Below are 26,789 nucleotides of genomic sequence, written 5' to 3'. Positions count from 1 at the left end.
GCTTTTCATTATTTCTCTTAGGTTTTGTATCATCAGCGCAAGTAGTTTGGTTTCTGGCTTACAGCAGTCACTTTGGAACAGATTATTCTGCCCGTGACATATTTCAAAGTGTGTTTATAAAGCTGACCCATAATCAGCTTTTATTCTGTAGCACAATAGTGAGGTGAAGCACCATTCCTGCCTGCTTCTTGTTTCCTTGTTAGTTGGAGTGTGTGTGTCCAAATCAGAGCTTTCATTCTATACTCATTCAAAAACAACATGCTGCTTTTGTGAAAATCTTCCTTCTCTCCCTCCCACACCTGTCCTGATGTACGACAAGTGGGGTCCCGCCTCCTTCCAGGAAGCAGCTCACCTGCGTGTCTGTGTTTAGTGTCCAGGTGTGGAGTGGAGCTTGTTGTTGGTGTGTGTTTGAAGAAACTGTAAGTTTGCTTTGTTTCCTCCTTTAACAGTTTGTCTTTAGGAACTTTACTGTTTTACTGTTTGTTCAGCTCATGTTTGATGTCTTCACAGAACAAACTGTGTGTGTTTTTATTTCCGGTCTCTCCATTAAAGTCAGTGTGTAATGTTTCCCTGGCTAACATCACCTTGTGTACAGCTTAGTTCCAGCACAAGCAGCACAAATCTGCCGCTCCGTAGTTCACGGTAACGGACTCACAGCTGAAACTGGGAAATAGATACTGTATATGTTTGTAGATGAGCACAGTCCAGGAATACAGTTCTAGGTTGACTGTTTTTTTTATGTTAACTGGTTTAGATTTGTTTTCATATTCCAGTCTGAATGTTCCAGATGTTGGGTTCGCATTTTATTTATTTTCTGCGATTATATCACATGACTGAGTGTTTAAAGAACTTGCAGAATGCTCACAGTGACACAAAGGCAAATCTAATCTTTAATCAGTTTAGGCAGCTGGCCGCTGCCACACAGTTCATTGAAACCATCGACTCTCTGAGGCTATCATATAAATTTTACTAATTAAAATGGGTGTGTTTCCTTACACTCATGTACACGCTGCCATTATCTTCAGGGCAGTATTAGCCTTCTGAAGCTGTGGCACGCAAATCCTTATTCTATAGTTTGTCTGTAGTAATAGAAAACGGTTGTAGCGGTCATTAATAATTTTAATAAATCAATGATTTTATTTGTTTATTTATTGAAGTTGACTTTACTGCAGTTTGAATTTGGTGCTGAAATAAATACAGTGAAAAAATCTGTAGCTGGAGTTTGTACCATTAACCAGTTTACTACACGGGTGCTGCAGATAGAGCGACTCACAGATAACCCATGAATTGCTTGCAATCTTTAATCTATTCATATTTCTTGCCACCAATTTGAGTCCCAGTGTTAATTTCAATCATAGGGACCTCATCCTCAATTAGATTAGAGAATATTTACTGCAGATTGAATAAGAATAGATCTTGGGCTGAGACTGCATGAGAATGACAACAAAAATGAGAAAGGCATATAAAGGACAGGTAGCATACGAGGTGTCCCATATTGTCCTTAACTCAGTTAAATTATCTCTAATTAAAACATGTTGAGGGGTTAAGTTTCAAAGAAGCTACTGGGTTAGGTTTAGAAAGACAATCATGGTTTGGACTAAAATACAGTGGTTAACCTGTGTTTTCATGGTTACAGTAGGCAAGCTCTGTTTTGTCAACACCCTCCTGTCAAAAGTAATTTCTTAAAAATCCAGGCTCACCGGCATAAAAATGGACCATGAGCACAAAACATAGATTCCATTTATGTGACGGTTTTACAAAATACTGTTAGACTGGGCCTTGAGTGAGGTAGCATCAGTGCATCTCATCTTTCTGTGGGTCAATAAATCAAAGACCTCCTGGAGCTTGTCTCTCGTTGGGAAATCTTTCTACTCTTTGTTCTATAAGAGGTGGAGCCCTGACTCATTCAAGGTAACGGCTGTCTTTTTTCTAAATATCAAGTACAGCAAGTTTGGACTTGGATGTTTGCTGTTATGTGTGAGTTCACTCAGGACTTCTAAGAAGAGGATTATGTAAATACGTCAGCTCTGTCTGTGTTTTACACTGACGCTACAACAAGGTTTCATGTCCTCACACGTCAGTCAACTTTACTCTGACAGTTCGGTCAAACACAGTACTTTTGGAGTGAAAATCTGAAGGTGTAGCCTACACACACACACACACACACACACACACACACACACACACACACACACACACACACACACACACACACACAGCTGCATTTTGATAAAGGAAAAGTTCATTCATGTGATTGAATTTTAGGTTTGGCAGCGTTTTCAGTAGATAAAGGCGAATGGCTAAACCCTTAATGACTGGTCGGAGCGAAAACGCTTTGTTTTGCGTAACTACTTTTAAACCCCGGTGTTCCAGATTAACTGGCGTCGCAGATCAACATGTGTTGGTCGAACAGATGTGTGTTAAATTTGCTTTTCAGGAGCCTCTACTGACAAAACAGCAAATAAACACCAAATATTTCATCTGTGACATTTGTGAGGTTACCTCAAACACACTAAGTCAGTCTTATTGCTGTTCAACAACAAAATGTAAAAAAATGTCGCGAGTTTACCTGGTGATATCCTCATGTATGAGAAGAAGGTGAAAACAGCAAACAAATAAACGTCACCACACCGATGCTGTTCACAAGACAGCAAGAGTAAACAATCGGGAAAATCTTGTTGTCGTTGTCATTCTTTTGGTTTGTGTGCACTCGAATAGAGTGGAGTCAATTACCGCCACCTGTGTCCAACTGCCATAGTCTACAGCCAAATTAACTTGTGACACACATCTGCACCTGGCTCAATCGCTATGTTTGAATTCGTTTCATGCACAATACATTTGGAACTTTCTATTTTGTCTGCTTTTGCGTCTTGCAAATAAAACATTAAAATAAATGAAATGGTATTATGTATTTATTTTTTGCCTAAATCAGTAAGAAATGCCAAATTATATACACAAAGTTATAGAAATCACCATTCCTGTTGTTCCTGATGATTTCAATATTTCGTCCCATAACAAAGACATATGTCTGAGCAAATATATGACACATCCATATTTAATTAGTGTTGTATCATCACATCCTGTAAGCATAGTCTGTCTGTGTCTTTTCTGCGGAAATTAACATTTCCAGCGAATATAGATAATTCATCAACATGGCTGGAGAGTTGGTTTTTATATACAGTCTGTATAAGTGTGGTTAATATAAAAAACATTTGTAAGGAGATGGCAGATACTGTGAATTTACAGCAGTTACACAGTGATTAGTAATAAACAGAGCCAGTGAGAGTGAGTGGATTTAAGAAAGTGAGTTAGTCAGGTGTGTCAGTTGATTTGTCATCTGTTTGTGAGTGTGGGGGAGAGTTAGAATTTCTTGGTTTTAAAGCTAAGCTAGGAATATTCATGATTTATTTCCAAAACTTGCTTATGATCAGAAATTGGTAGCAGATCTACTGACTATCACATAGCAGCTGGAGCAGTCTCACATGGAGGTCAGTCCACTACTGCCACCTGTGGCCAAGTGCCATAGCCTACTACTAGGTTAACTTGTGACACACATCTGCAGTAGAGGCTGAGTGGCTGCTCTTACACTGGTGCATTCAAATTAACCCCCAAACATACTGAAAAAAGCAATGCCAGCAATGTGGATTGTCGTGAGTAAAGCCAGTCAATAAGCAAAGACAACAGGGATCATTTGTTTCTGTTTATTATACAGCCAGATTAACTTGTGATACACATCTGCTGCTGGCTCTATCACCTATTTTGAATTTGTTTTGTGCTTGAGGTAACCTCACAAATGTCACAGATAAAATATTTGGTGTTTATTTGCTGTTTTGTCGGTAGCGGCTCCTCTAAAGCAAGTCTGCCACACATCTGCATGACCAACACCAGTTGAACTGCGACGCCAGTTAATCTGGAACACCGGTAGAATTGTAACCACCAAAGTAAAAATAAATATAGTGAAATAGGACATCCTTGGCGAATACCACGTTTCAGATCAAATCTCGGGGCGGAGCCGTTAATCATTTTAATAGAACTATTGTCATTTGTGTATAAGGTTTTGACAGCTTCACAGAAAAACTCTCCAAAGCCAAATTTTTCAATTTATTTTCCACAGAGTGAAAAATAAATTGATGTTCAATTGTATCAAAAGCCTTATAAAAATCCAGGAAGAGAATGAAGCTATTGTCACATACCAAATCAGAGTAATCAAGTAGATCCAAAACCAGCATAATGTTGAGGGCCCGAGTCGCCCATCCAGCCTCAAGTGTTGACAGCTGGAGGGCCTGAATCGCCCGTCCAGCCTCAAGTGTCGTCAGCTGGAGGGCCCGAGTCGCCCGTCCAGCCTCAAGTGTCGTCAGCTGGAGGGCCTGAATCGCCCGTCCAGCCTCAAGTGTCGTCAGCTGGAGGGCCCGAGTCGCCCGTCCAGCCTCAAGTGTTGACAGCTGGAGGACCGGAGTCGCCCATCCAGCCTCAAGGGTCGTCAGCTGGAGGGCCTGAATCGCCCGTCCAGCCTCAAGTGTTGACAGCTGGAGGACCGGAGTCGCCCATCCAGCCTCAAGTGTCGTCAACTGGAGGGCCTGAATCGCCCATCCAGCCTCATGCCTCGTCAGCTGGTGGGTCCGAGGAGCCCACACAGCACCATGCCTCATCAGCTGAGGGGACCATACCAGCACATTCTCATGTCTTGTGACAGTCCGGGGAAGTCTGTTCAGCCGTCACCCGCTGAATCATCCCCTGCAACTTCTACTCCGTCACCTGCAGCATCCACATCTCTGCCTGCAGCATCCACATCTCCGCCTGCAGCATCTCCTCCTGCAGCATCTCCGCCTGCAGCATCACCTCCAGCTGCATCACCGCCTGCAGCATCACCACTGTCGGGTTCCGCAGCCGTCCCACTGCCATCAGGTTCCGCAGCTGTGTCTTCATCCACGCCTGGTCCAGCCTCTGGGTCTGCGCCCACGCCGCCGCTTGGTCCAGCCTCTGTGTCTTCGCCCATGCCGTCGCCTGGTCCAGCTTCAGCTTCGCCGCCGCCCAGTCCAGCCTCCGCATCCGCTTCAGTGTTGCCTGGTCCAGCCTCCGCATCCACTTCAGCGCCGTCTGGCCCTGCCTCGTCTGGTCCTGCCTCGTCAGTTTCCGCCTCATCTGCTTCCGCCTTGTCTGGTCCCGCCTCGTCTGGTCCTGGTCCTAAACAATAGATAATCTGTATACAAAAAAAAATCAGGGTTTTCTCCTCAACAGAGAACGTCCCCCGATTGAACAACAGCGCCGTAAAATAAGAAGAATGGCGCCTAATTACAGACTTAATAATACTGACTTAGTAATATGTCACGTGAAGATTCATCAGCCAGATTAAGTGTTTATGTCATGAACCGTAGTTCAGCACACAAGCTGGACCCAGAAGCAGAGACAACACGCCAAGGTGCACACAAAATAAACTTTATATTAACTAAGGGTGTCCCGGAAGGGTCAAAGGAAAACACGCCAGGTAACTAGAAAACCAAGGGACCGGGAAATAACTCAGGAATGCCGTAATCGGGACCGTGGGAGGCTGCAACAGAAAGAGGAAGAGGGTTACTGGGGAATGGAGAAATAACAGCATACGTGGGTAGAGAATTAATCTTATGGTCTAGGTGGGGCCGTGGGAACTGGAGGGGGGTGAGGGTCCGCAGGGGAACTCCAGGTGAATAGAGGAGACGAGTACCGGTAGTGATCCAAAACTCCAGGCGGGCAGGAAGACAGGCAGGAGAGGGCTTAAAACACGCCGAGCTGTTACCTAAGCGCACAAGGAAGCTGTCACAGTTCGGCTGTGTGGCAGGCAGGAGAGGACCCAAACGCAAACTCACAGAGACAAAAGGTAAACTCAAAAAAACACAGCTTTATTGCTGGCGTGAAGTGGGACACGAAAAAACAATACAAAATAAACTAAACTAAACTGGAAAAACTAAAGCACAAAGAACCACAGGGAAAAAATCACACAGCTATGATGGAGGACGCAACACTGACAAAGAGAAACATGGGGCTTAAATACACTGAGGGATAACGAGGGGGAATGAGCCACAGGAGGAGAGCACAGCTGAGAGTAATTGAGCAGGACGAGGCAAGGGAAGCAAAACTAGAAACATTAACATAGAACAGACTGTGAAAGTAAAACAGGAAACACACTGACGGAACTCAAGACATGTGGACTTAACAGACTGGGGGAGACAGAACATAGGGATCTGAAACATGGAACAGAAAGGCACAGTAGATCAACATGAACATAACAACGCCACAGGGGAAGAGTAAAACTGAAAACGATGAACACAGAAACACCAGACCTCTTCACAATAAAACAGGAAACATAATGAGACGTAGACATGACAACCCAAACTTCACAATGTAAGACACAGACATGAAACACATGAAAAGCAGGGGAGATTTACCATAGTTGGAAACACGAGGGGGAAATAATAAGAACTAGAAACACTTAAGCGTGATAACAAATGAACTTAGGAACCTGAAGGGCTACATAAACTAAAACATCAAAAATGAACTAAAACTCAAAACACTGGGTCATAAGACCCAGGACCGTGACAGAAGCAATTTCGCAACCACCTTCACGTGGGTGCATGTTACCGCTGAGAGGCGACTAATGGACTGGTGTGGAGCAGCTGGTTGAGCTGGATTAAATAGTCCATTTGAAGATCGCCTGGGATGGGATGCAGGTGTGGAGTTGACAGCCACACCCGTGGGCGTGGGCATCCCATCAGCTCCTCGGACCATGACAGTTTACTGACAATTGACATTGATAGCAGACATCATCATCACTATTCCAACAATCCTCTCCACACAGACAAGCATAAACACACTCGAGTATCACTCGTTTATGCGAGTGTGGGGTGGCTGTAGCTCAGGTGGCAGAGCAGATCAGCCACTAACCAGAAGGTCGGTGGTTTGATCCCAGGCTGCATGCCAAATATCCTTGGGCAAGATACTAACCCCATGTTGCTCTCCGATGCACTCATCGGAGTGTGGATGTATATGAATGTTAGATGCTTAGGAGTGCTTGTGTGATTGGGTGAATGAATTAGTTGTATAAAGCGCTTTGAGTGCTCAGAGAGAGTAGAAAAGCGCTATATTAGAACCAGTCCATTTACCATTTAAATCAAATTTAACACACATTTGCAATGACGCTAGTTCAGTTTACAATAGGGTTCATTCGCTAGGTCAGCAGGTGGCGGTATCCTCGTACACTGGGGAGTAAACTGCCATTAAACGAAACAGAAGAAGAAGAGAATATCTGCACATGCGCGGTATGGATTGGAGAGTCCTGATCCGTAACAATCTTTTTATTTTTCATTTTTTTGTCTACATTATATTGAAATGTTTCATTATTGCAAAAATTTTAAGAGATACTTATTATTCTTAACATCTTAGATACTCTGACCCATAACTTTCTTAAAATGCTTCGACTGGAAGTAGACACCTTTCGCACATGCGTGGTACTGATCAGGTTTCCGGTACGGATCGGGTAGTGACAGGCCACGCTTTGCTGATACGATTAGCCGTTCATAACACTTCCCACGTTGCAACATACGTCAGCGTGTCCGCCATTACTTGCCCAGAACCGGAAGTGACATCATTTCGTGGAAATTGTAGCTTTTTTTCCTATAGCGCGTTTACAGATTTACAGGTATCCTGGTGTTTTTTGCTTTTTGGGTTTTTTTTTTATTTTTGACTTCATGTCTATCTGTATAGTTTCTGGGATCCTTAGAACTCAAACTACACTCTTGGAAATAGTTTGTTTTGAGGTTTTTTTGTTTTTTTCAAATTTGCATTTTAATATTTATTTTCGTTTTTCCTGCAGTACATAAAAATTGGTGTATCTCAAAAATAAAACTATGAAGACACTCAAAATAAATTTCACATGGTTGGAAGTTATGTTATGCAACTTTTTTGCATTTACACTGTTGAGGGACATCCTTCTAAAATTTCTTTAACCCTCTGGGGTCCTGGATATAATTGGCCGTTTTTGACTACTTTTGATTTTACCTCTAAAAAGATAAACCTAAAAACTGTTTATCTTGCCTTGTTTGGTATCATTATTTTCAGCACAACCTGAAATATCTGAAATTTGAGGTATTTTTTCATTTTGACATACTATATTAGCACAATTGATCTAAATTCAGAGAACAAATTCAAAATCAGAGTAGAAAAAAGATATATTTGTTACTGTAAAACCCACAAACATGTTTAACAAATCATTTTCATAACTTGAAATGCAAATAGAAATTGTACATTTCTAAAAACAAATATGCACAAGTTTTGCAAACAACAAAATTATATGGTACTATTTACCTAAAACATGCAGCCAAGGCCTCAGGCGTTTTTTATATAACCATTTAATACTATTTACAGAACAATTAGGTGTTCTGCATCAAATAAGAAGGCACACAAATTATTTGTGCCAGTCCAAAAAAATAGTTTGTATTTAGTATAAGACAGAGGAGAACACCACAGGTCTAAACCCTGCAGGTCTGACAGCAGGAGGTGTATGAGTCCTGTTTTCCATGTGGAGACAGCGTTTACACTGGAATTTGGTTTTGGTGGCTTTTTTGGAGCCAATGTGACATTCAGCAGTATAACTGACACACAATACAAAACAATAACTACACAACACACTAACTGTAGCCTCCAAACACACTAAACGTCCCTAATGTCTCACATATGAAAATTCTCTCTCTCTCTCTTTCCTTCGCTCGCCCGCTTTGCGTCGCGGGTGTCACTGTTGCCATATCTTTTTTTTTTTTGATTGGCTGACATGGTACACTTTAACGCCAATAAGGAAGGGGTGTTTTTTCTTTTTTCACTTGCAAGTGAAGAGTGGTATATAGTTTGAAGTCCACACTTTCGACCCAATTTGAAATGGAGACTCTGAGTCGCTGCATCTTGTAGCTTTGTTGTCTTGATTTGGTCGTGTGATTTCGACGTGCCGTCACGTCCGTCGAGCCCAGAGGTTTAACTAGAAATATGTTTAAAACGAAATATGTTTATATAAATAAGACCCGGAGGGGGCGTGTTCCTTTTTGGACATTGAAAGACCTTGATTGATGAATGAGGGGAACCCTCGGTCAGGTAGCGACGAGGCTTGACTCTGAACTGAAGTACTGACAGTGACGCCTGCCGGGATTTTGAGACTCGAGTTAATGGCTCGTAAATGCTTATGTGTGCTTATCTTAGAGTAGACGATTGAGAAGGGGTGCCTGCCTGGTTAATTTACTTTGGGTAGGGTAGCAATAACTACTGTGCAGATTTCTGAAATGAAGAGAGGCAACGCTGAGCAGTTTTGGAAGGGTTGCTTGACTTGAAAGACTGATTAGAGGAGACCTGTCCTCAATGATGGTAACCCCCCAAAACTGGCAGAGCCCAGTAGAGTACTGCAGTCGGGACAAATAACCTCATAGGAGATGACAATGCCTTATAGGCAGTAGTCATCTTGTTGGAGCCCTGTCTCGAATGACTGTGTCAAGGAGAGAAGGTTTAGTGATGTTGGCGAAAGTGAGGGAGAAATTATGTGCACAGCGGAGTTCAGAAGTTTTAAAAGGAGTGATGGAGGACAGTATTTGGCCCTGGAAGGACAGTATGGCACTAACTGGTTCCTCTATTGGCAAAGGAAGGTTGGAGGAAAGATAACCTTGGAGAAGAGATAACCAAGAGTTTGGATGTGTCCAACCCGGTGCAAAAGTCTTTTATCTCCAAACTCCAAACTGAATGACCGAGGCCTGCTGGTGGAATTGAATACGGGACTTTCTTGCTGTGAGTTTGTGTAGTGATTACAGTCACAACAAGGTAGTTTCTCAAAGCTCCATACCCTGAGCGGACAAGGCAAAAGAAAACGGGAGAAGAATAAACACATACATGGATATACTCTCTCGCTCAGATACAAAATTGATTTTTAAATTGTTCTTTTGTTGTTGTGTTTTCTCTTCCAATTTTAGAAATGTGTTAAAAGTGTAAAAAAAAAAAACCCTACAAATTCAGGAAGAGTGTATGGTCCAGTCAGTCATACATCTACATCTTTAAAAAAGACTAAACTGTAAACATTACCTTCTTACTTTGTGAAACAGTGAAAGTGAGCAACTGAGAATTAATCTACAGCAGTATCAAAAGCTATTACAACTTACTGTAGGCTTGAAAAGGAACTCCTGGGGCCTGTTCTTCACACTGCTAAACTGCTATATTCCAACAGGACTGATCTAGAGGGGAGCTGATGCAACAAACGTGGTAGGCAAGTACCAGGCCTGCAAGGCCAGATTTTAACAGAGTAGGCAGCGTGGACATCCAGAGAGCGTAGAGGCAGTTAGAACTGGGATATTCTCTCATTCATCAGCTCCATCCGAGCTCTAAAACACCTACACTCAGAGGATTAGATACTGGACTTTTTAAACACAAAGCTAATTTAGACTTCCTGTATTTGTCACAGTCACTGAGCGGACTCAAGAGCAGGACTCCATTTAAAAAGAGATTGAACAGTTTATTTACCAAAAAACCAAGTGCTATATAAAAATGTGCAAGGGAAGACAACAGCTATAAGGAAACCTGGGGCAGGAAGGGAAAACCACACTCTTGTTTGGTCACACACAGAAAACGTCCTCTCGCCACTCGAGAAAACACTCACGAACACACTCCAGGGGAAAAGGCAGGTTCTATTGACATGGAGAACATGGTTAGTAGCCAGGAAAATCACAAGAGACAAGGAATTAACTAGAGAGAGCTGGCATTGCAAAGACGAGTGTCGTACAATGATCCAGCGATGAGAAACACTGAACAGCCATCTTAAATAGTCACTGGTGAGTCAGGATGATGCACAACAGATTGATTGCAGTTGTGTTGGCCAGAGGCGGGAACCCGCAAAGAATTCTGCCACGGCAGATGAGGGTCAAGAGAGAAAGAGACAACAATAGAGCAGCGAACAGGAGACAAGACGGGGAGACATTGGGACAACAACAATATTGGGATGCAGGTTCAATAGATTAACAATGTGCACATGAATGATTTGTGTTTCCTCTGCAGGTGAAGGTAGAAAGTGTGTGTGAGCTGATGTGAATTCAGCAGCATGGATCAGTGTAAGGAAAGAGAGGAGGGAGTCCCTCGCTCTAAAACCACTCTGTGTGGGGAACATGAGAGCCAGACCAAAGCTCAGAGGTGAGATGACCATTTCTAACTGTCCATGACTCTTCTCCATGTCACAGCTCAGCACTCCCATCACTGCTCCATCATTATTCACAGGAACCAACCTGCACCTCCACCCAGCTCTGTGTCCTTACAGAGTGACTGGTCTGAAGACCGGCCCATTGATTTTAAAGTTCATCAGGCGTCTGCTGTGGAGAGGTGAGTTGTTAGGAACATGAACTCTTTGAGAGTTGATTTAACTGCTTGGTGTTGTTGTTGCTGCAATGCAAACATGTCATTACCTCAATCACATTTAAATTGTCTCTTAATAACAAGGCTTAGGTTTCTAAATGACTAGAATCCACTTCAGCAAACAGGAAGTGATCAGTGACAACAAGTGACAAAATTTTCAGAATAGGGCTGTCCCACCACCTGCCAACAACAGAAAACATCCCCATGTTTAATGCACAAAATAAAGACATCAAAAACACACTCTGCATTGAAGTATTTTATTCTAATGTGAACTAATGCAGTGCGTAGTACACTGAAAATGTCTCATTTGGTCCCCTCAAAAGAGGAATTCTGTATAACAAAAATACAACTTAGAAGATATCTGAGATGCCTTTGATGATCTTTAGTAAGAAAACACTATGACAAATATTAGGGTACTCAACTGGAGTGAGGCAAATGGAAAACTGCACATGCAGAAATAAATGTTCACTTGTCGGCAACTATTATAATGGAGGCTGAAGCCTGAACCTAAAGTGAGTGCAGTTCAGCAACCAGATCTGTGAGCTGAACTAAGTGGCAGCAACATAAGCCTGTTTTATATTTTTTCACATTTTTAAGCTATTGTTTAGGAATCATATCTCAAAATGGTGCAATATGAGATTGGTGTGACTGGGTAGGTGCGAGAATGCATCTGGAAAAATAAATGAAATTGCCTAATACAGGGGTGGGGAACTTCCGGTGTCCTCCCGGCTTTAGATGTGTCTTTCATCCAACAAAGGTTATTCAAATGGCTACATTACCTCCTCAACATGTCCTGAAATTTTCCAGAGGCCTGGTAATGAACTAATCATTTGATTCCGGTCTGTTGACCCAGGGTGATATCTAAAACCTGCAGAACACAAGAGTTCCCCACCCCTGGCCTAATATATCTGAGATACCATTTAAAGCTTTACAAACTTGATTGGGATTGCATTTTCTGAGAACTAACACAGAGAAGAAAACTTACTCATCTGTGCTCTGTCCTTGAACTAATTAGATTAGATTAGATAAAACTTTATTAATCCCTCGGGTGTGTTCCTCTGGGAAATTCGGTAATTCTCCTTGATTATGCCACAGAGTGGACCAGGAGAGCTCAGAGGTTCCCAGTGGTCAGTCTGCCCAGGAGCATCAAACACATCTGGACTCCATATTTATGGTCTGTACAAGTACAACAACTACTTTTACATCTATTCTGTTCACAGTCATCTCCATGCTGCTCTTTGTAGACCAGTGGATGGTCAGTGTGTCCAACATGGATCTGATGTTTGGCTCCATGATTTCAGTCTGATTGGCTCATTCATAAATATTCTGTTCCAGCTGCTGGAGGACAACATCATCACTTTTGTGAGGAACGAGCTGAAGAAGATCCAGAAGGTTCTGAGTCCAGATTACCCAGAATGCTTAGAGAGTCAGAGGAGCAGCAGCAGAGAGGCATTTATGAAGATCACAGTGGACTTTCTAAAAAGAATGAAGCAGGATGAGTTAGCTGACCGTCTGCAGAGCAGTAAGAGGATTTATCTAAAGATTTAACCTTCTGTGTCATGGTACTTTGTCTATGTCTATGTTTCTGGACTTTACTGGGTTGCTGGGTTATTGGAATATCCTATACCACTAGTTTCATGGTTGTGTTTACCTTATGTATAAAGTTTGCTATGGTTAGTTGTTAGTTAGTTAGTTCTGCTCATGGTTATCTTAGCATTTTCCTCCCTAGGGATCTATTCTTCTCTTGGGTTTAGTCAGCATTTTCTTCACATTTGGTTTTCCCTTTCTGTCTTACCAGATAGTCTTCTTCTCATGTCTGTTTTTTCCCCTCTCAGTCCCTGTGGAAAGCCTGGTGTGTAAGTCTTTCTCCATAATTCCTGTTTTATTTTGATAGTCTCTTCCTGTTTCCCATCCCCTAGTTTTCCTATGTGTGGGTTTAAGTCCTCAGTCTCCCTTTTCTTGTTGTCCAGTTGGCGGTTTTCCCACATTCTGTTCATCCCTTGCTTCTAGTTTTCTAGCTTTAGCTGTCTATTCTAATTTACAAGGCATAAAGTCAAACATGACTTTTAAAAACACAAGTGTAGGCTTATAAGGCCACGAAGGTAAAAGCTACATTTTCCGCGAAAATTATGTCACTTCCGGTTCCGGGCACGTAATGTCAGACATACGATAGGGCTTTGGAGTTGACGTCACGCCACAATGCATTGTGGGAGCGCCGCGCCATCTTCCTGGGCCACTAATCAAAACAAACACACTATCTTGGAAGGACGATTGCTAGAAACATTCTTAAAGCAGTTTAAAAGAAAAAGGACGGTACAGAGACAGATTGCATCTGGATGCAAAGAGGCAGTACTTGCATAAAATTCCCTACATTGGAAATGTGGACCCGTGGAGTAGAAACCCTGAAGACCTACCGCTATTGACGTAGCCTGATATATTATCGTACCTTGTCTGTGGAGTCAGCGCGTACAAGGGGAACCAGTTTCGCAATTAGAAATTTCTGGAGGGACACATCCAATTCACCAAAGATTGGGTAGGTGTAGTGGGCCGCCCACTACACCTGTATGGCTGGAGTCACGGAGACCTGCACCCCTGTCGCTGCTCTTCTGTTTAATGTAGAACCAACAGTGTTGATCTGTGGCACAAGGACTGTTACAGATGAACCTGCATACTGGGTTTTGCTGGGGAATATGACCAAGATGCAGCCAGAGGTTGGCCCTAAGATGGACTTCTCCTCTTCAGCTGCCCAAAAAAAGGCTCTTGATCAAAACATAAACAGACCATCCGTAGTGACAGGTAAAAGGAGCCGTCCTCAAAAAAAGAAAAATCCCACCTGCTATGGTGGAGGAGTTGTCACTGCTATTGAATACTTTGCTGGAACACAGTAAAGCTGTGGGTTGTGGGAATGACCCATAATGTTTTATCTACTGTCTAGACTTATGCCTGAAGTGCACTGCCATGTAAATAATTTACATTTACTGAATATGTACTGACTGAGTACCACTGTTCAAAAGTTGACTAAAGAAACAAACTAATTTTTGCCTTTTTAAAAAAAAATTAAAACCACTTTGTAACTGATATGATGATCTATAATGTAGAATCCATGCCATTTATAGTTTACAAATGACAAAATGTTCACATAAAATCATGACAGCGTTTACATGATAGCACCCACTGCTAACACTATTTAATTTACTGTACTTCTGAAACATTACTGCTATTTATACAGTACAAGACTTAAGAATATTTAACAGGAACAAGTTTCATTTTTCCCTGGTTTTACTACCATACTGTTCACCATCTTATCCAGAAGGGTCACCTCTTCACCCTCACATGGAAGAAGTAATCTGATTGGCATGGTGGTATGTTTGAAGCAGGTCTCTTGTGTAGCGCTGGAACTCAGTCACGATGTGTTTCATCCATTTCATAGGCTGGTTTGCTGCAATAATGCCAAATAATTAGCAACTCTATAAATAGAGAGTAATTCTGCAAAATCACTCAGTAGGATGTTTGTTGTAATTTGCTATGACCTCAGAGTGCATCGAAAATAAAACTAATAGGCTATAAATAGTGATATGAACATATTTAGAACTTACCGGAATGAAAATGTCTTGAGCACCAACAGATATTTGGAGATGGAAGAGAACTGGATATCAGCTCGTCTCACAGCAGCTATCCAGGCTTGACGTCTTCACTTGGTAACATCCGATACATGAGCTCCCTCATGTTGCTTCCAGGTTGGGAAAGCATAAAAAGATATACCATTCTCAAGCTTATTCCCTTGCCGGTCGTGCGATCGAACATTACAGCCGACCACACAGCAAGTGCGAACCATGGCTGATGTGTGTGCTTTCGCTCCTCTTTTGCTTGAACTTTGTTTGGCCCAGAAAGATGGCACCTCAACCAAAAATCCTGGCCACGCCCCCTTTCGTTACATCACTCTCCAAAGCCCTTTAGTTCACACTGATGTCTATTCCAATGTAGGAAGTGCTATGATCGGATCGGCAAAGCGTGTTTCTGGAATATTGTGTTTTTGTTGCTGCCAGTGATTTTTACGCAAGTTTTGCAAAGCTATATATGGAAAGAAACAGTGACCTAGGACAAGCTGATGGCATAAGATGCAAGTACAACTCCTCCGGTTTCACATGCAAGAAAAAATTATTGCGCTAGCTTATGTGGTTCTACAGGCATTTAAAAATAGTTACGCAAAATGGAGCGTTCCCGCTCCGACTGGTTTTAAAGGATTAAATGTATTCAAACAGTGGTTTCTTTAGAAAATTAAACATGTAATGTGTGATTATTAAAACATAATTAGTTTCTATATATTGCTTTCCATCAAGAACACTTTGCTGCAGTTTGTCAGCATGAACTTAAATCTGCACTGAAGAAGAAGTTCCAGTGTGTGTTTGAGGGCATCGCTAAAGCAGGAAACCCAACCCTCCTGAATCAGATCTACACAGAGCTCTACATCACAGAGGGAGGGACTGCAGAGGTCAATGATGAACATGAGGTCAGACAGATTGAAACAGCATCCAGGAAACCAGACAGACCAGAAACAACCATCAGACAAGAAGACATCTTTAAAGCCTCACCTGGAAGAGATGAACCAATCAGAACAGTGCTGACAAAGGGAGTGGCTGGCATTGGGAAAACAGTCTTAACACAGAAATACAGCCTGGACTGGGCTGAAGACAAAGCCAACCAGGACATCCAGTTCATATTTCCATTCACTTTCAGAGAGCTGAATGTGCTGAAAGAGGAAAAGTTCAGCTTGGTGGGACTTGTTCATCACTTCTTTACTGAAACCAAGGAAGCAGGAATCTGCAGCTTTGAAGACTTCCAGGTTGTGTTCATCTTTGATGGTCTGGATGAGTGTCGTCTTCCTCTGGACTTCCACAAAACAACAATCCTAACTGATCCTAGAAAGTCCACCTCAGTGGATGAGTTGCTGATAAACCTCATCAGGGGGAAACTGCTTCCCTCTGCTCACCTCTGGATAACCACACGACCAGCAGCAGCCAATCAGATCCCTCCTGATTGTGTTGACATGGTGACAGAGGTCAGAGGGTTCACTGACCCATAGAAGGAGGAGTACTTAAGGAAGAGTTTCAGAGATGAGGAGCAGGCCAGCAGGATCATCTCCCACATAAAGACATCAGGAAGCCTCCACATCATGTGCCACATCCCAGTCTTCTGCTGGATCACTGCTACAGTTCTGGAGGATGTGCTGAAAACCAGAGAGGGAGGACAGCTGCCCAAGACCCTGACTGAGATGTATACCCACTTCCTGGTGGTTCAGGTCAAAATGAAGATGGTCAAGTATGATGGAGGAGCTAACACAGATCCACACTGGAGTCCCAAGAACAGGAAGATGATTAAGTATCTAGGAAAACTGGCTTTTGATCAGCTGCAGAAAGGAAACCTGATCTTCTATGAATCAGACCTGACAGAGTGTGGCATCGATATCAGAGCAGCCTCAGTGTACTCAGGAGTGTTCACACAGATCTTTAAAGAGGAGAGAGGACTGTACCAGGACAAGGTGTTCTGCTTCATCCATCTGAGTTTTCAAGAGTTTCTGGCTGCTCTTCATGTCCATCGGACCTTCATCATGTCTGGACTCAATCTGCTGGAAGAACAACAAACAACCCTCAAATTCTCTAAATTATTTGACAAACCAAAACTTCAATCTCTCCACCGGAGTGCTGTGAACAAGGCCTTACAGAGTCCAAATGGACACCTGGACTTGTTCCTCCGCTTCCTCCTGGGTCTTTCACTGCAGGCCAATCAGACTCTCCTGCGAGGCTTCTTCACACAGACAGGAAGTAGCTCACAGACCAATCAGGAAACAGTCCAGTACATTAAAAAAAAGCTCAGTGAGGATATGTCTGCAGAGAGAAGCATCAATCTGTTCCACTGTCTGAATGAACTGAATGATTGTTCTCTAGTGGAGGAGATCCAACAGTCTCTGAGATCAAGAAGTCTCTCTACAGATAAACTGTCTCCTGCTCAGTGGTCAGCTCTGGTCTTCATCTTACTGTCATCAGAAAAAGATCTGGATGTATTTGACCTGAAGAAATACTCTGCTTCAGAGGAGGCTCTTCTGAGGCTGCTGCCAGTGATCAAAGCCTCCAAAAGAGCTCTGTAAGTAAACATGTGACTATACTTTTAGTTTTTAAATATCTATTCTAGTTAAAAAAAACTGTCCTGTGGATTTTAAAGGGAAAAAAAAGAAGAAACTAAAAGCACTATCCCTTGAAATTTTAACGTATTTTAGATAGTATTTACAGTCAAATACAAGATGTTTTTAATGCTTCATAGCAGTAACACTGAACTGCTGCTAATCTATCTATTGTGATTGTGCGGCCCTATGAAATATCTAATAAAAATCCATTCCATTCTCCCAAACGTCTAGGACATGGTGATAAATGTAGGTGATTTTCTTTTTTCAGACTTAATGGCTGTTTCCTCTCAAAGAGAAGTTATGAAGCTCTGTCCTCAGTTCTCAGGTGTCAGTCCTCTAGGCTGAGAGAGCTTGACCTGAGTAACAACAACCTTCAGGATTCCGGTGTGAAACTTCTGTTTGCTGCATTACAAAGTCCACATTGTAAACTGGAAAGTCTGAGGTCGGCTAAATGTATAACTTTCGTTTTTTTACCCAGTCTAATCTGCCATTTTTCCTTGGTTAGGTTTAGGGATTAAATATCTGATCTAAATTATCATATTAAAATTTGGGACACATCGTCAGTAGAGGACCTTGGATTCATCGGCGTTTCGGCCATTATCACTAGACACGCTCATCCAAGGAGGCCCTGCCAGGGTTGATCAGGCCCTTGAGTGTGCCACTGGTTTATGTTAAAATTGTTATTTCTCTTCTTCTTTCTGCTGTTTAGTTTTCTACAGTTTATTCTATCTATTCAATGCACCTGAGAAATACTTACCTCTAAAGGTGAGCGTCATCCTTTTGTTCTTGTGCCTCACTATTTTTTATTATTTCCAAATCTCAGTCAATTGCTATATCTATTTGATTTTCATAAAGTTCAATGACAGTAATTACAGCCTGTTATATATGTGTGTATATATATGTGTACACACACACACACACACACACACACACACACACACACACATATATATATATATACATATACAAAAAACACCCAGCACGCCCCTGCGGGCGGTTTATCCTTCAAGCTCGGGTCCTCTACCAGAGGCCTGGGAGCTTGAGGGTCCTGCGCAGTATCTTAGCTGTTCCCAGGACTGCGCTCTTCTGGACAGAGATCTCCGATGTTATTCCCGGGATCTGCTGGAGCCACTCGCCTAGTTTGGGAGTCACCGCACCTAGTGCTCCGATTACCACGGGGACCACCGTTACCTTCACCCTCCACATCCTCTCGAGCTCTTCTCTGAGCCCTTGGTATTTCTCCAGCTTCTCGTGTTCCTTCTTCCTGATATTGCTGTCATTCGGAACCGCTACATCGATCACTACAGCCGTCTTCTTCTGTATGTCTACCACCACTATGTCCGGTTGGTTAGCCACCACCATTTTGTCCGTCTGTATCTGGAAGTCCCACAGGATCTTAGCTCGGTCATTCTCCACCACCCTTGGGGGCATCTCCCATTTTGACCTCGGGACTTCCAGGTTATACTCGGCACAGATGTTCCTGTACACTATGCCGGCCACTTGGTTATGGCGTTCCATGTATGCCTTGCCTGCTAGCATCTTGCACCCTGCTGTTATGTGCTGGATTGTCTCTGGGGCATCTTTACACAGCCTGCACCTGGGGTCTTGCCTGGTGTGATAGACCCCAGCCTCTATGGATCTTGTGCTCAGAGCTTGTTCTTGTGCTGCCATGATTAGTGCCTCTGTGCTGTCTTTCAGTCCAGCTTTGTCCAGCCACTGGTAGGATTTCTGGATATCAGCCACCTCCTCTATCTGCCGGTGGTACATACCGTGCAGGGGCCTGTCCTTCCATGATGGTTCCTCGTCTCCCTCCTCTTTCTTGGGTTTCTGCTGCCTGAGGTATTCACTGAGCACTCGGTCAGTTGGGGCCATCTTCCCAATGTATTCTTGGATGTTCGTTGTCTCATCCTGGACTGTGGTGCTGACACTCACCAGTCCCCGGCCCCCTTCCTTCCGCTTAGCGTACAGCCTCAGGGTGCTGGACTTGGGGTGAAACCCTCCATGCATGGTAAGGAGCTTTCTTGTCTTTATGTCAGTGGCTTCTATCTCCTCCTTCGGCCAGCCTATTATCCCAGCAGGGTACCTGATCATGGGCAGGGCGTACGTGTTGATGGCCCGGATATGTGTGTATATATATGTGTACACACACACACACACACACACACACACACACACATATATATATATATATAGTATGTTGGATGTGCCACGCAATGCTCAATTACATTGGTGGGAACTAGTGTGTTAGCGCAGTTAGCTCGTTAACGTGTTGGCCGTCCAGCCCCATGCACGGGGTGATCCGCGGTAGCTCGTTAATGGAGATTTGCCGTGTTGTGGCTTTAACGTCATTTCAACGAGATTAACACTGACAGCACTAGTGGGAACACATCGAATATGACTGCACATTTACTCCGACAGCATCCTAGTGCAAAGACAAGTGGAAGTAGACAAAAACCAGCAGGCATGCTATAAACTTTACCCGAGTCATTTAGACAGCCGTTAGCACATGATTCTCCTTATGGGGACCTGATATGTTTAATATGCTGCTGAGAATATAGCCCAGAAGAAGCGTATAGTAGAGCTTTTATTTTGGAAAGAGCCATTTCTCTGTAATAAACTCTCTTTTCCAAAGATGAGTGATTTCTCGATCAGATAGATTTATTTTTTTATTACTTTGTTGTTTCAGCAACATTAAATTTAAAAACTGTACTTTTGAGTTAAAATATATATTTATAATTTTAATAAATGACAAATTAAAAACGCATGAACATTTTTTTGTATCGAAAAAATCGAACCAAACCATGAATTTTGTGTATCGTTGCACCCCTAGTATATATGTATATGTATGTATGTGTATATATGTATGTATATATGTATATGCATGTATGTATGTATATATATATATGTAGATAGATAGATATCTATATTTATAGACAAGCTCGGGTCCTCTACCAGAGGTCTGGGAGCTTGTGGGTCCTGTGCATTTTCTTAGCTGTTCCTAGAACTGCGCTCTATGGATGTGTGTGTGTGTGTGTGTGTGTGTGTGTATAGCCAAATCTAGAACCTCCTCATTGCACCATGAAAGTATTTTGAATCCATGATGTTTGATTTTATTCTTGTGTTCTTTATGTCTAGTTTGAGTAGCTGTTTCCTCTCAGAAAAAAGCTGTGAAGCACTGTCCTCAGTCCTCACCTGCCAAACCTCGAATCTGAGGGAGCTGGACCTGAGTAACAACGACCTACAAAATTCAGGAGTGAGGCTTCTGTCTGCTGCACTGCAGAGTCCACATTGTGCACTGGAAACACTAAGGTCCCATCCAACAATGTTATATTGTTCTTTAAATGACATGATTAACCAGTCTAAAGTAGCTAATAAATTTGAACCTAACATGTTTCTTGTTGTATCTCAGTATTTTTTAATTTCTTCTAAATCACGGGGAATTCCCACATTTCTGATGTGTTTAAAACAAGGCAAAATTTATTCCAGCCAGTCCCCAAACTGTTTTTGTATTCTTTATTTTCCAGATTGAGTGTCTGTAACCTTTCAGAGAGAAATTGTGAAGCTTTGTCCTTAGTTCTGAGCTCTCAGTCCTCTAGTCTGAAAGAGTTGGACCTGAGTGACAACAACCTAGAAGATTCAGGAGTGAAGCTTCTGTGTGCTGGAGTTGAGAGTCCACACTGTACACTGGAAAGTCTCAGGTCAGGATTCAACTCTCCATAATGTATAATCAAGCTTACAATTTCTAATAAATGTTTATAAAATTGTCAGGTGCATTTTATTTGCCTTTGGTTTGATTAGTAGACCCTGAATCATTGTCTGAAATATTTCCAAAACATCAGCAGGAATTTTGGACTCTTTTCTCATCGTCTCATGTCTTTTATTGTGTATAAGGAAGATTCAATTCAATTCAATCTTATTTATATAGCACCAAATCACAAAAACAGTCGCCTCAAGGCGCTTTATATTGTACAGTACAATAAGATAAATGTAATACTGGCATCCCTGTTGTGATCAACACCAATAAAATCTAAAACATTCTGATTCTGACTGATGCTGAAAAAACTATGTACATACTGACTAAAAAGGTTTCAGTTGATCTAAAATGCTCCAGCGAGTAGTGACTGTGAATAGAAAGTTAAAAACTGTTATTTCCAAATTGGCTTCTCTTCCTATGTCCCCCATTGAGTCTAGAATTAAAGTGTAAATTCTTGTTCTCAAATACAGTTTTGCCATTTGCAATATTATATGTTTGAGACATCATAGTACCCATATCTAAACAAAGCCAATTACTCTCAGTCTGCAAAGTTGAACTTTTTTAAAATGTTACAACAAACCCTCCCCACTATAATTTATGAATCTCTGAGTTTCTGTATTGAAATATCATTAAAATCACAGTAAAAACTGTTAACCCAGCAGCAGTGCAAAATTCAAAGTTGGAAAAAATCAAGAGGTGCATGGCCAAAGCAACACCAAAGTGAACCAGGGCCCTGTTTGCACTGAGGAGACAGAGACAATCTTTGCTTTTAAGATTACACCTCAAACGTTTTTTGTTTTGTTTTTTAAATTGAATCATATAGTTACAGTTGAATCAACAGTCCCTGAGCCTAGTTCTGTTGGACATCTCTTCCTGTTAAAAGGCAGTTTTTTCTGCCCAATATACCCAAGTAGAACTCCAATAAAATGTCTGTTTTTTCAGGCATTCTCTGTAATGTTGTAGGGTTTACTGCTACATAAATATTTATAGATTGATTGTTTTGTATCTCTGCAGTCTGTCATGCTGTCTGATCACAGAGGAAGGCTGTACATCTCTGGCTTCAGTTCTGAGCTCTAATCCCTCCCATTTGAGAGAGCTGGACCTGAGCTACAATCATCCAGGAGCCTCAGGAATGAAGCTGCTGTTGGCTGGACTAAAGGATCCCCGCTGGAAACTGGACACACTAAGGTATGAAAAGAATGTCTGAAGAAGAGGAAGAGCTGGAAATATCTTCTGTGTTGTTCAATCACTTGCTATTTGATTGATGCAAATGTGACAATGACACATGCCAGAATATTTTCAGAAACACAAATATTAATCAAACGGGATTATAAAGAAATACTAATCAGTGTGGTGTACAAAAAGGACTAATCCAGGACCAATATTCATAACTGGATTTTGCTCACCATTTATTAACCTGTTTGGATAGATGTCTGTATGTTTAATGGCATAGTCTTTTTAAAGAATAATCCCCTCCCTCACTTTTGACTGGATTCAAATTAGATTAATTTCTGTTTAGGGACAGTGCAAGGACTAAGCCTAAATTGATCAAAATGTTAAAAACAAATTATTGGTAAAGTTGTATTTAAGTGGACTGTGTGACAACCTAACAACCACAGGGAAATTATGTTGTGTTGTGAATTTATTATAAAAAAAAAAAATCATGTTCCAGCTGTGGCATCCCACTAGATAATAGTGAAGACAGTGTACCCAGCCACAAGATCACTTGGGGTAAATGGCCCTTATTCACCATGTAACCAAGGGTCCTTGCATCTTGGCAACTAAGTTTAATCTAGATGAAGGGTGTTTGTCTCCTAGTGAAAACTGTTTAAGCATAGCCCCTCTTTTTTTATAAGTGCTGCTGATTTTGCCCTGGAGCATATTCTCTCGTCACAACTAGCCCTATGTGTGTAGTTTTGCTCTAAGAAAATATTTCATTTTTTACTCGGTTTGGACCTTCTTCACTTTTCATTAATTAGGTCCAACACCCACAGGATTTGCTGCCAAACAGCAGGTCAAAAGGAGAAATTCCTGCAGAGGTGTGGTGCACTTCCTAAACTGCAAACAAAAAAGTCAATTGCATTTCTTGTGAATTAATTTATGAATTATGACCTTTGAAGTCTTTTTGAGATGCTCCACCAACCTTTCACTCTGAGGCTGGTAGATGCTGGTCTAAATAAATCTAATGCCAAGTAATTTGTACTGTTCTTTCAGTGTGCAAGACATGAACGAGATGGCCAGTATCTCTTTAGGGATGCTAACTTGGGAGATTACCTGAAACAGTGCCAGCGTCACAGTCTTTGTAAAACTACTGTGCTGCAGTACTGACTCAAGACATCATGTTGATTAATCTTTTAGGACTAATACAAAGATAACCCTGTCTAGAGAAATGGCAGTCTGTCCTGTGCACATCTGATTCGCCTCAGTCATAAAGCAGGATGGGGCCAGACAATAAAGTCTTTAGAGAGGGTCATCTGTGCTGTGTTTCCTCCATCCGGGACCTGTAACAGTCTGGAATGAGGAAATGGGACAAACACATCTCTACAGAATTTCACTTTGATGAACACTATGAATGTTCATGTGTATGAGAGCCATGTAATGTACATGTGTGCATGCTGAAAGAGACTGTGCTGGTCTGACCCCCCTCCTCCTTTCAGGGTGGAGCCTGCTGGAGTCCGATGGTTGAGACCAGGTCTGAGGAAGTGTAAGTGTGTTTTTAATGGGATTCATGAAAACAAAGCAGCACACATTCAACCATCTTCATCATTCACATCTCTGATGTCAGGAGTCATCATCAAAGTGTCAATCAATGAACAGATGATGGATCAATAACTGCAGCTGGATTGTGTTTGTTCTCTCCATCAGATTCCTGTCAACTCACAATCGACACAAACACAGTGCACACAAACCTCCAACTGTCTGACAACAACAGGAAGGTGAAACGTGTGGAGGAGGTTCAATCATATCCTGATCATCCAGACAGATTTGATTACTGGACTCAACTACTGTGTAGAAATGATGTGACTGGTCGCTGTTACTGGGAGGTCGAGTGGAGCGGAGACGTTGAGATATCAGTGAGTTACAGAAGCATCAGAAGAAAAGGAGGAGGTGATGGCTGTCTGTTTGGATTTAATGATCAGTCCTGGAGTCTATATTGCACTGATGATGGTCCTCAATTTGTCAGACACAATAACACAGGAACATCCATCTCCTCCTCCTCCTCCTCCTCCTCTGTCTCTAACAGAGCAGCAGTGTATGTGGACTGTCCTGCTGGCACTCTGTCTTTCTACAGAGTTTCCTCTGACACTCTGATCCACCTCCACACCTTCAACACCACATTCACTCAAACTCTTTATCCTGGATTTAGGTTCTTGTTTCCAGGTTCCTCAGTGTGTCTGTGCTGAGTTGAGTGTAAAGAGTGTCCTCCTGTTAGAGAAACATGTCATCACGAATGACATCATTAATGACATTAATACATTTGACATATGTTTCACGTATTATAGACCAACAAGGTATTTTTAGCAATTTAAATACAAGTAATCAGTTTTGGGCAAAAACCAGAAATTGGTTTTTGGCAGACGATCATTTTATGGCACAACACCGGTCATTATTACACATGTAATTTATTATATAAAATATATAAACTAAATGCCATTGAAACTTATAGAATCTAATCTTTTGTTTTCTTTTTGTACATAGCACTTTATCAAACTGTTGTCTGCTACAGAGTTACAAGTATTATACTAGTAGTAATATAGCATCCACCATGTCCTGCTTGCATATTTCTGAAAACATCTTAGTGGTGTGGCAGCCATGGAGTGAGCCAGCCCTGCAAACCTTGTGGATGGACGATGCAGTGGACAGTGGGAGGAAGCATGCTAAAGTTCTTTGCAGACAACCCTGTGAGATTCTACAATCACCGACCAGAAAAGACAAACCGCAGGTCTCAGTTGCAGCACCCCATCTATTTCTGATCTTGCTCCAGCAGATTCAGCAACACTGCCAGAGACTTCCTGTAATCTATTACAGTTGTTACAGAAATGATCCAGGAACAGGTCACTCAGGTTAATCCTGTGTAAACAATGGTAAATATTGTTTTTTCATCTTTACATACTGTGTATTTGAAATATTCTGGTTTAATTGTTGTTATTTATTTTATTGCTATCAAATAAATATCCATGTAATATTGTTCATAGTTAGCGTTATGTTCATCATGTTAAAAATGCCTGTAAATCAAATTGAGTTCAGTATCAATTATTGTTTGTGTTAATCAATTTATTAATAACATAAAACCTTTAAACTAATGCAACACATATAACAATGTAACAAATATATTCAAATACAATACAATACAATACAACTTTATTTGTATAGCACGTTTAAAAGACTGGCGGTACACCAAAGTGCTTTACAATAAAAACAGGAAAATTAATACATTAAATAAAAGACAATTAACAAAGTACCACATATGTCATCAGGTAAAGGACACTAATTATACAGCAATAGAAGGAAATATAAGAACAAAGTACTAAGAACAGATATAGCTGAAAGATAAAGTACATAACTAGGAAATTGAACCAAATATAAAATAGGGACACTAACTAGATGGAAAGGCTATGTTGAATAAATGCGTTTTTAAACGGGATTTAAGAGATAAAACGGAGTCTGACGCACAGGTAGTGATAGGAAGGTTGTTCCACAGATTCGGTGCAACCAGGGCAAAAGCACGGTCACCCCTAGATTTACGTCTAGATCTAGGCTGAGCCAGGAGTAATTGGGCTGAAGAACTGAGGGCTCGCCCAGGGACATATAGACTAAGAAGACTGACAAGATAACGAGGGGCTAAATTATTTATAATTTTAAAGGTGAGCAACAATATTTTAAATTCAATATGATATTTTATGGGTAACCAATACAAATCAGCAAGAACAGGGGTGACAGAGGCATGCTTTCTAGTACCAGTCAGGAGGCGAGCCGCAGCATTCTGGACAAGCTGAAGTCTGTGAAGGAGAGCAGAGTGAAGACCAAAGTAGAGAGAATTACAGTAACCCAATCTAAAAGTTATAAAAGCATGAATGAGTTTACAAGATCTTTATGAGGGACATAGTGCTTAGCCTTAGCAATAAGGCGCAGTTGATTTGATTACTGAAGACACTTGTTTGTTAAATTTGAAAGAGCTATCCAGCAGGACACCTAGGTCACTAACCGAGTCAGAGAAAGAAGTGGCAAAGGAACCAAAGGTATCAGTTAATAGGCCCCTAGGGATATGGTTGCCAAACACTACAATCTCCGTTTTCTTTTCATTCAGGATAAGGGAATTGCCTGAAAGCCATTCTCTAACTTCTCTCGTGCACTCAAGGAAGCAGTGCAACGAAGGAGCAATGTCGTGATAATGATGTATATGTATGATGTAATGTATACTTTATTGAGGGGCCGATGGCGCAATATGGC

General features: G+C 41.7%; 1 protein-coding gene across 5 annotated transcripts in view; it reads left to right on the top strand.

Moving 5' to 3' along the window:
- Nucleotides 1-329: 329 nt before the first annotated feature.
- Nucleotides 330-26,789, top strand: part of LOC106676656 (NLR family CARD domain-containing protein 3) — a 28,848-nt gene continuing 2,388 nt past the window's right edge. Inside the window, exons 1-12 of one of the 5 annotated variants that reach the window (XM_076876607.1) lie at nt 330-419; nt 11,053-11,184; nt 11,269-11,370; nt 12,499-12,577; nt 12,739-12,925; nt 17,394-17,544; nt 17,853-18,026; nt 20,720-20,893; nt 21,109-21,282; nt 22,353-22,526; nt 23,996-24,042; nt 24,204-25,274. In XM_076876607.1, the coding sequence (XP_076732722.1) occupies nt 11,096-11,184; nt 11,269-11,370; nt 12,499-12,577; nt 12,739-12,925; nt 17,394-17,544; nt 17,853-18,026; nt 20,720-20,893; nt 21,109-21,282; nt 22,353-22,526; nt 23,996-24,042; nt 24,204-24,742 (1,890 nt within the window). In that variant the 5' untranslated portion in view covers nt 330-419; nt 11,053-11,095 and the 3' untranslated portion in view covers nt 24,743-25,274. Of the gene's footprint in view, nt 420-11,052; nt 11,185-11,268; nt 11,371-12,498; nt 12,578-12,738; nt 12,926-16,485; nt 17,545-17,852; nt 18,027-20,719; nt 20,894-21,108; nt 21,283-22,352; nt 22,527-23,995; nt 24,043-24,203; nt 25,530-26,789 lie in introns of those variants that run through there. The other 4 variants (XR_013094066.1, XM_076876605.1, XM_076876604.1 and 1 more) reach the window with 4 other exon arrangements.

The sequence above is a fragment of the Maylandia zebra genome, linkage group LG18 (genome assembly GCF_041146795.1).
Source record: "Maylandia zebra isolate NMK-2024a linkage group LG18, Mzebra_GT3a, whole genome shotgun sequence".
Taxonomy (NCBI): Eukaryota; Metazoa; Chordata; class Actinopteri; order Cichliformes; family Cichlidae; genus Maylandia; species Maylandia zebra.
The sequence above is the reverse complement of the archived record's forward strand: the minus strand, read 5'-3'. Positions and strand labels throughout refer to the sequence as shown.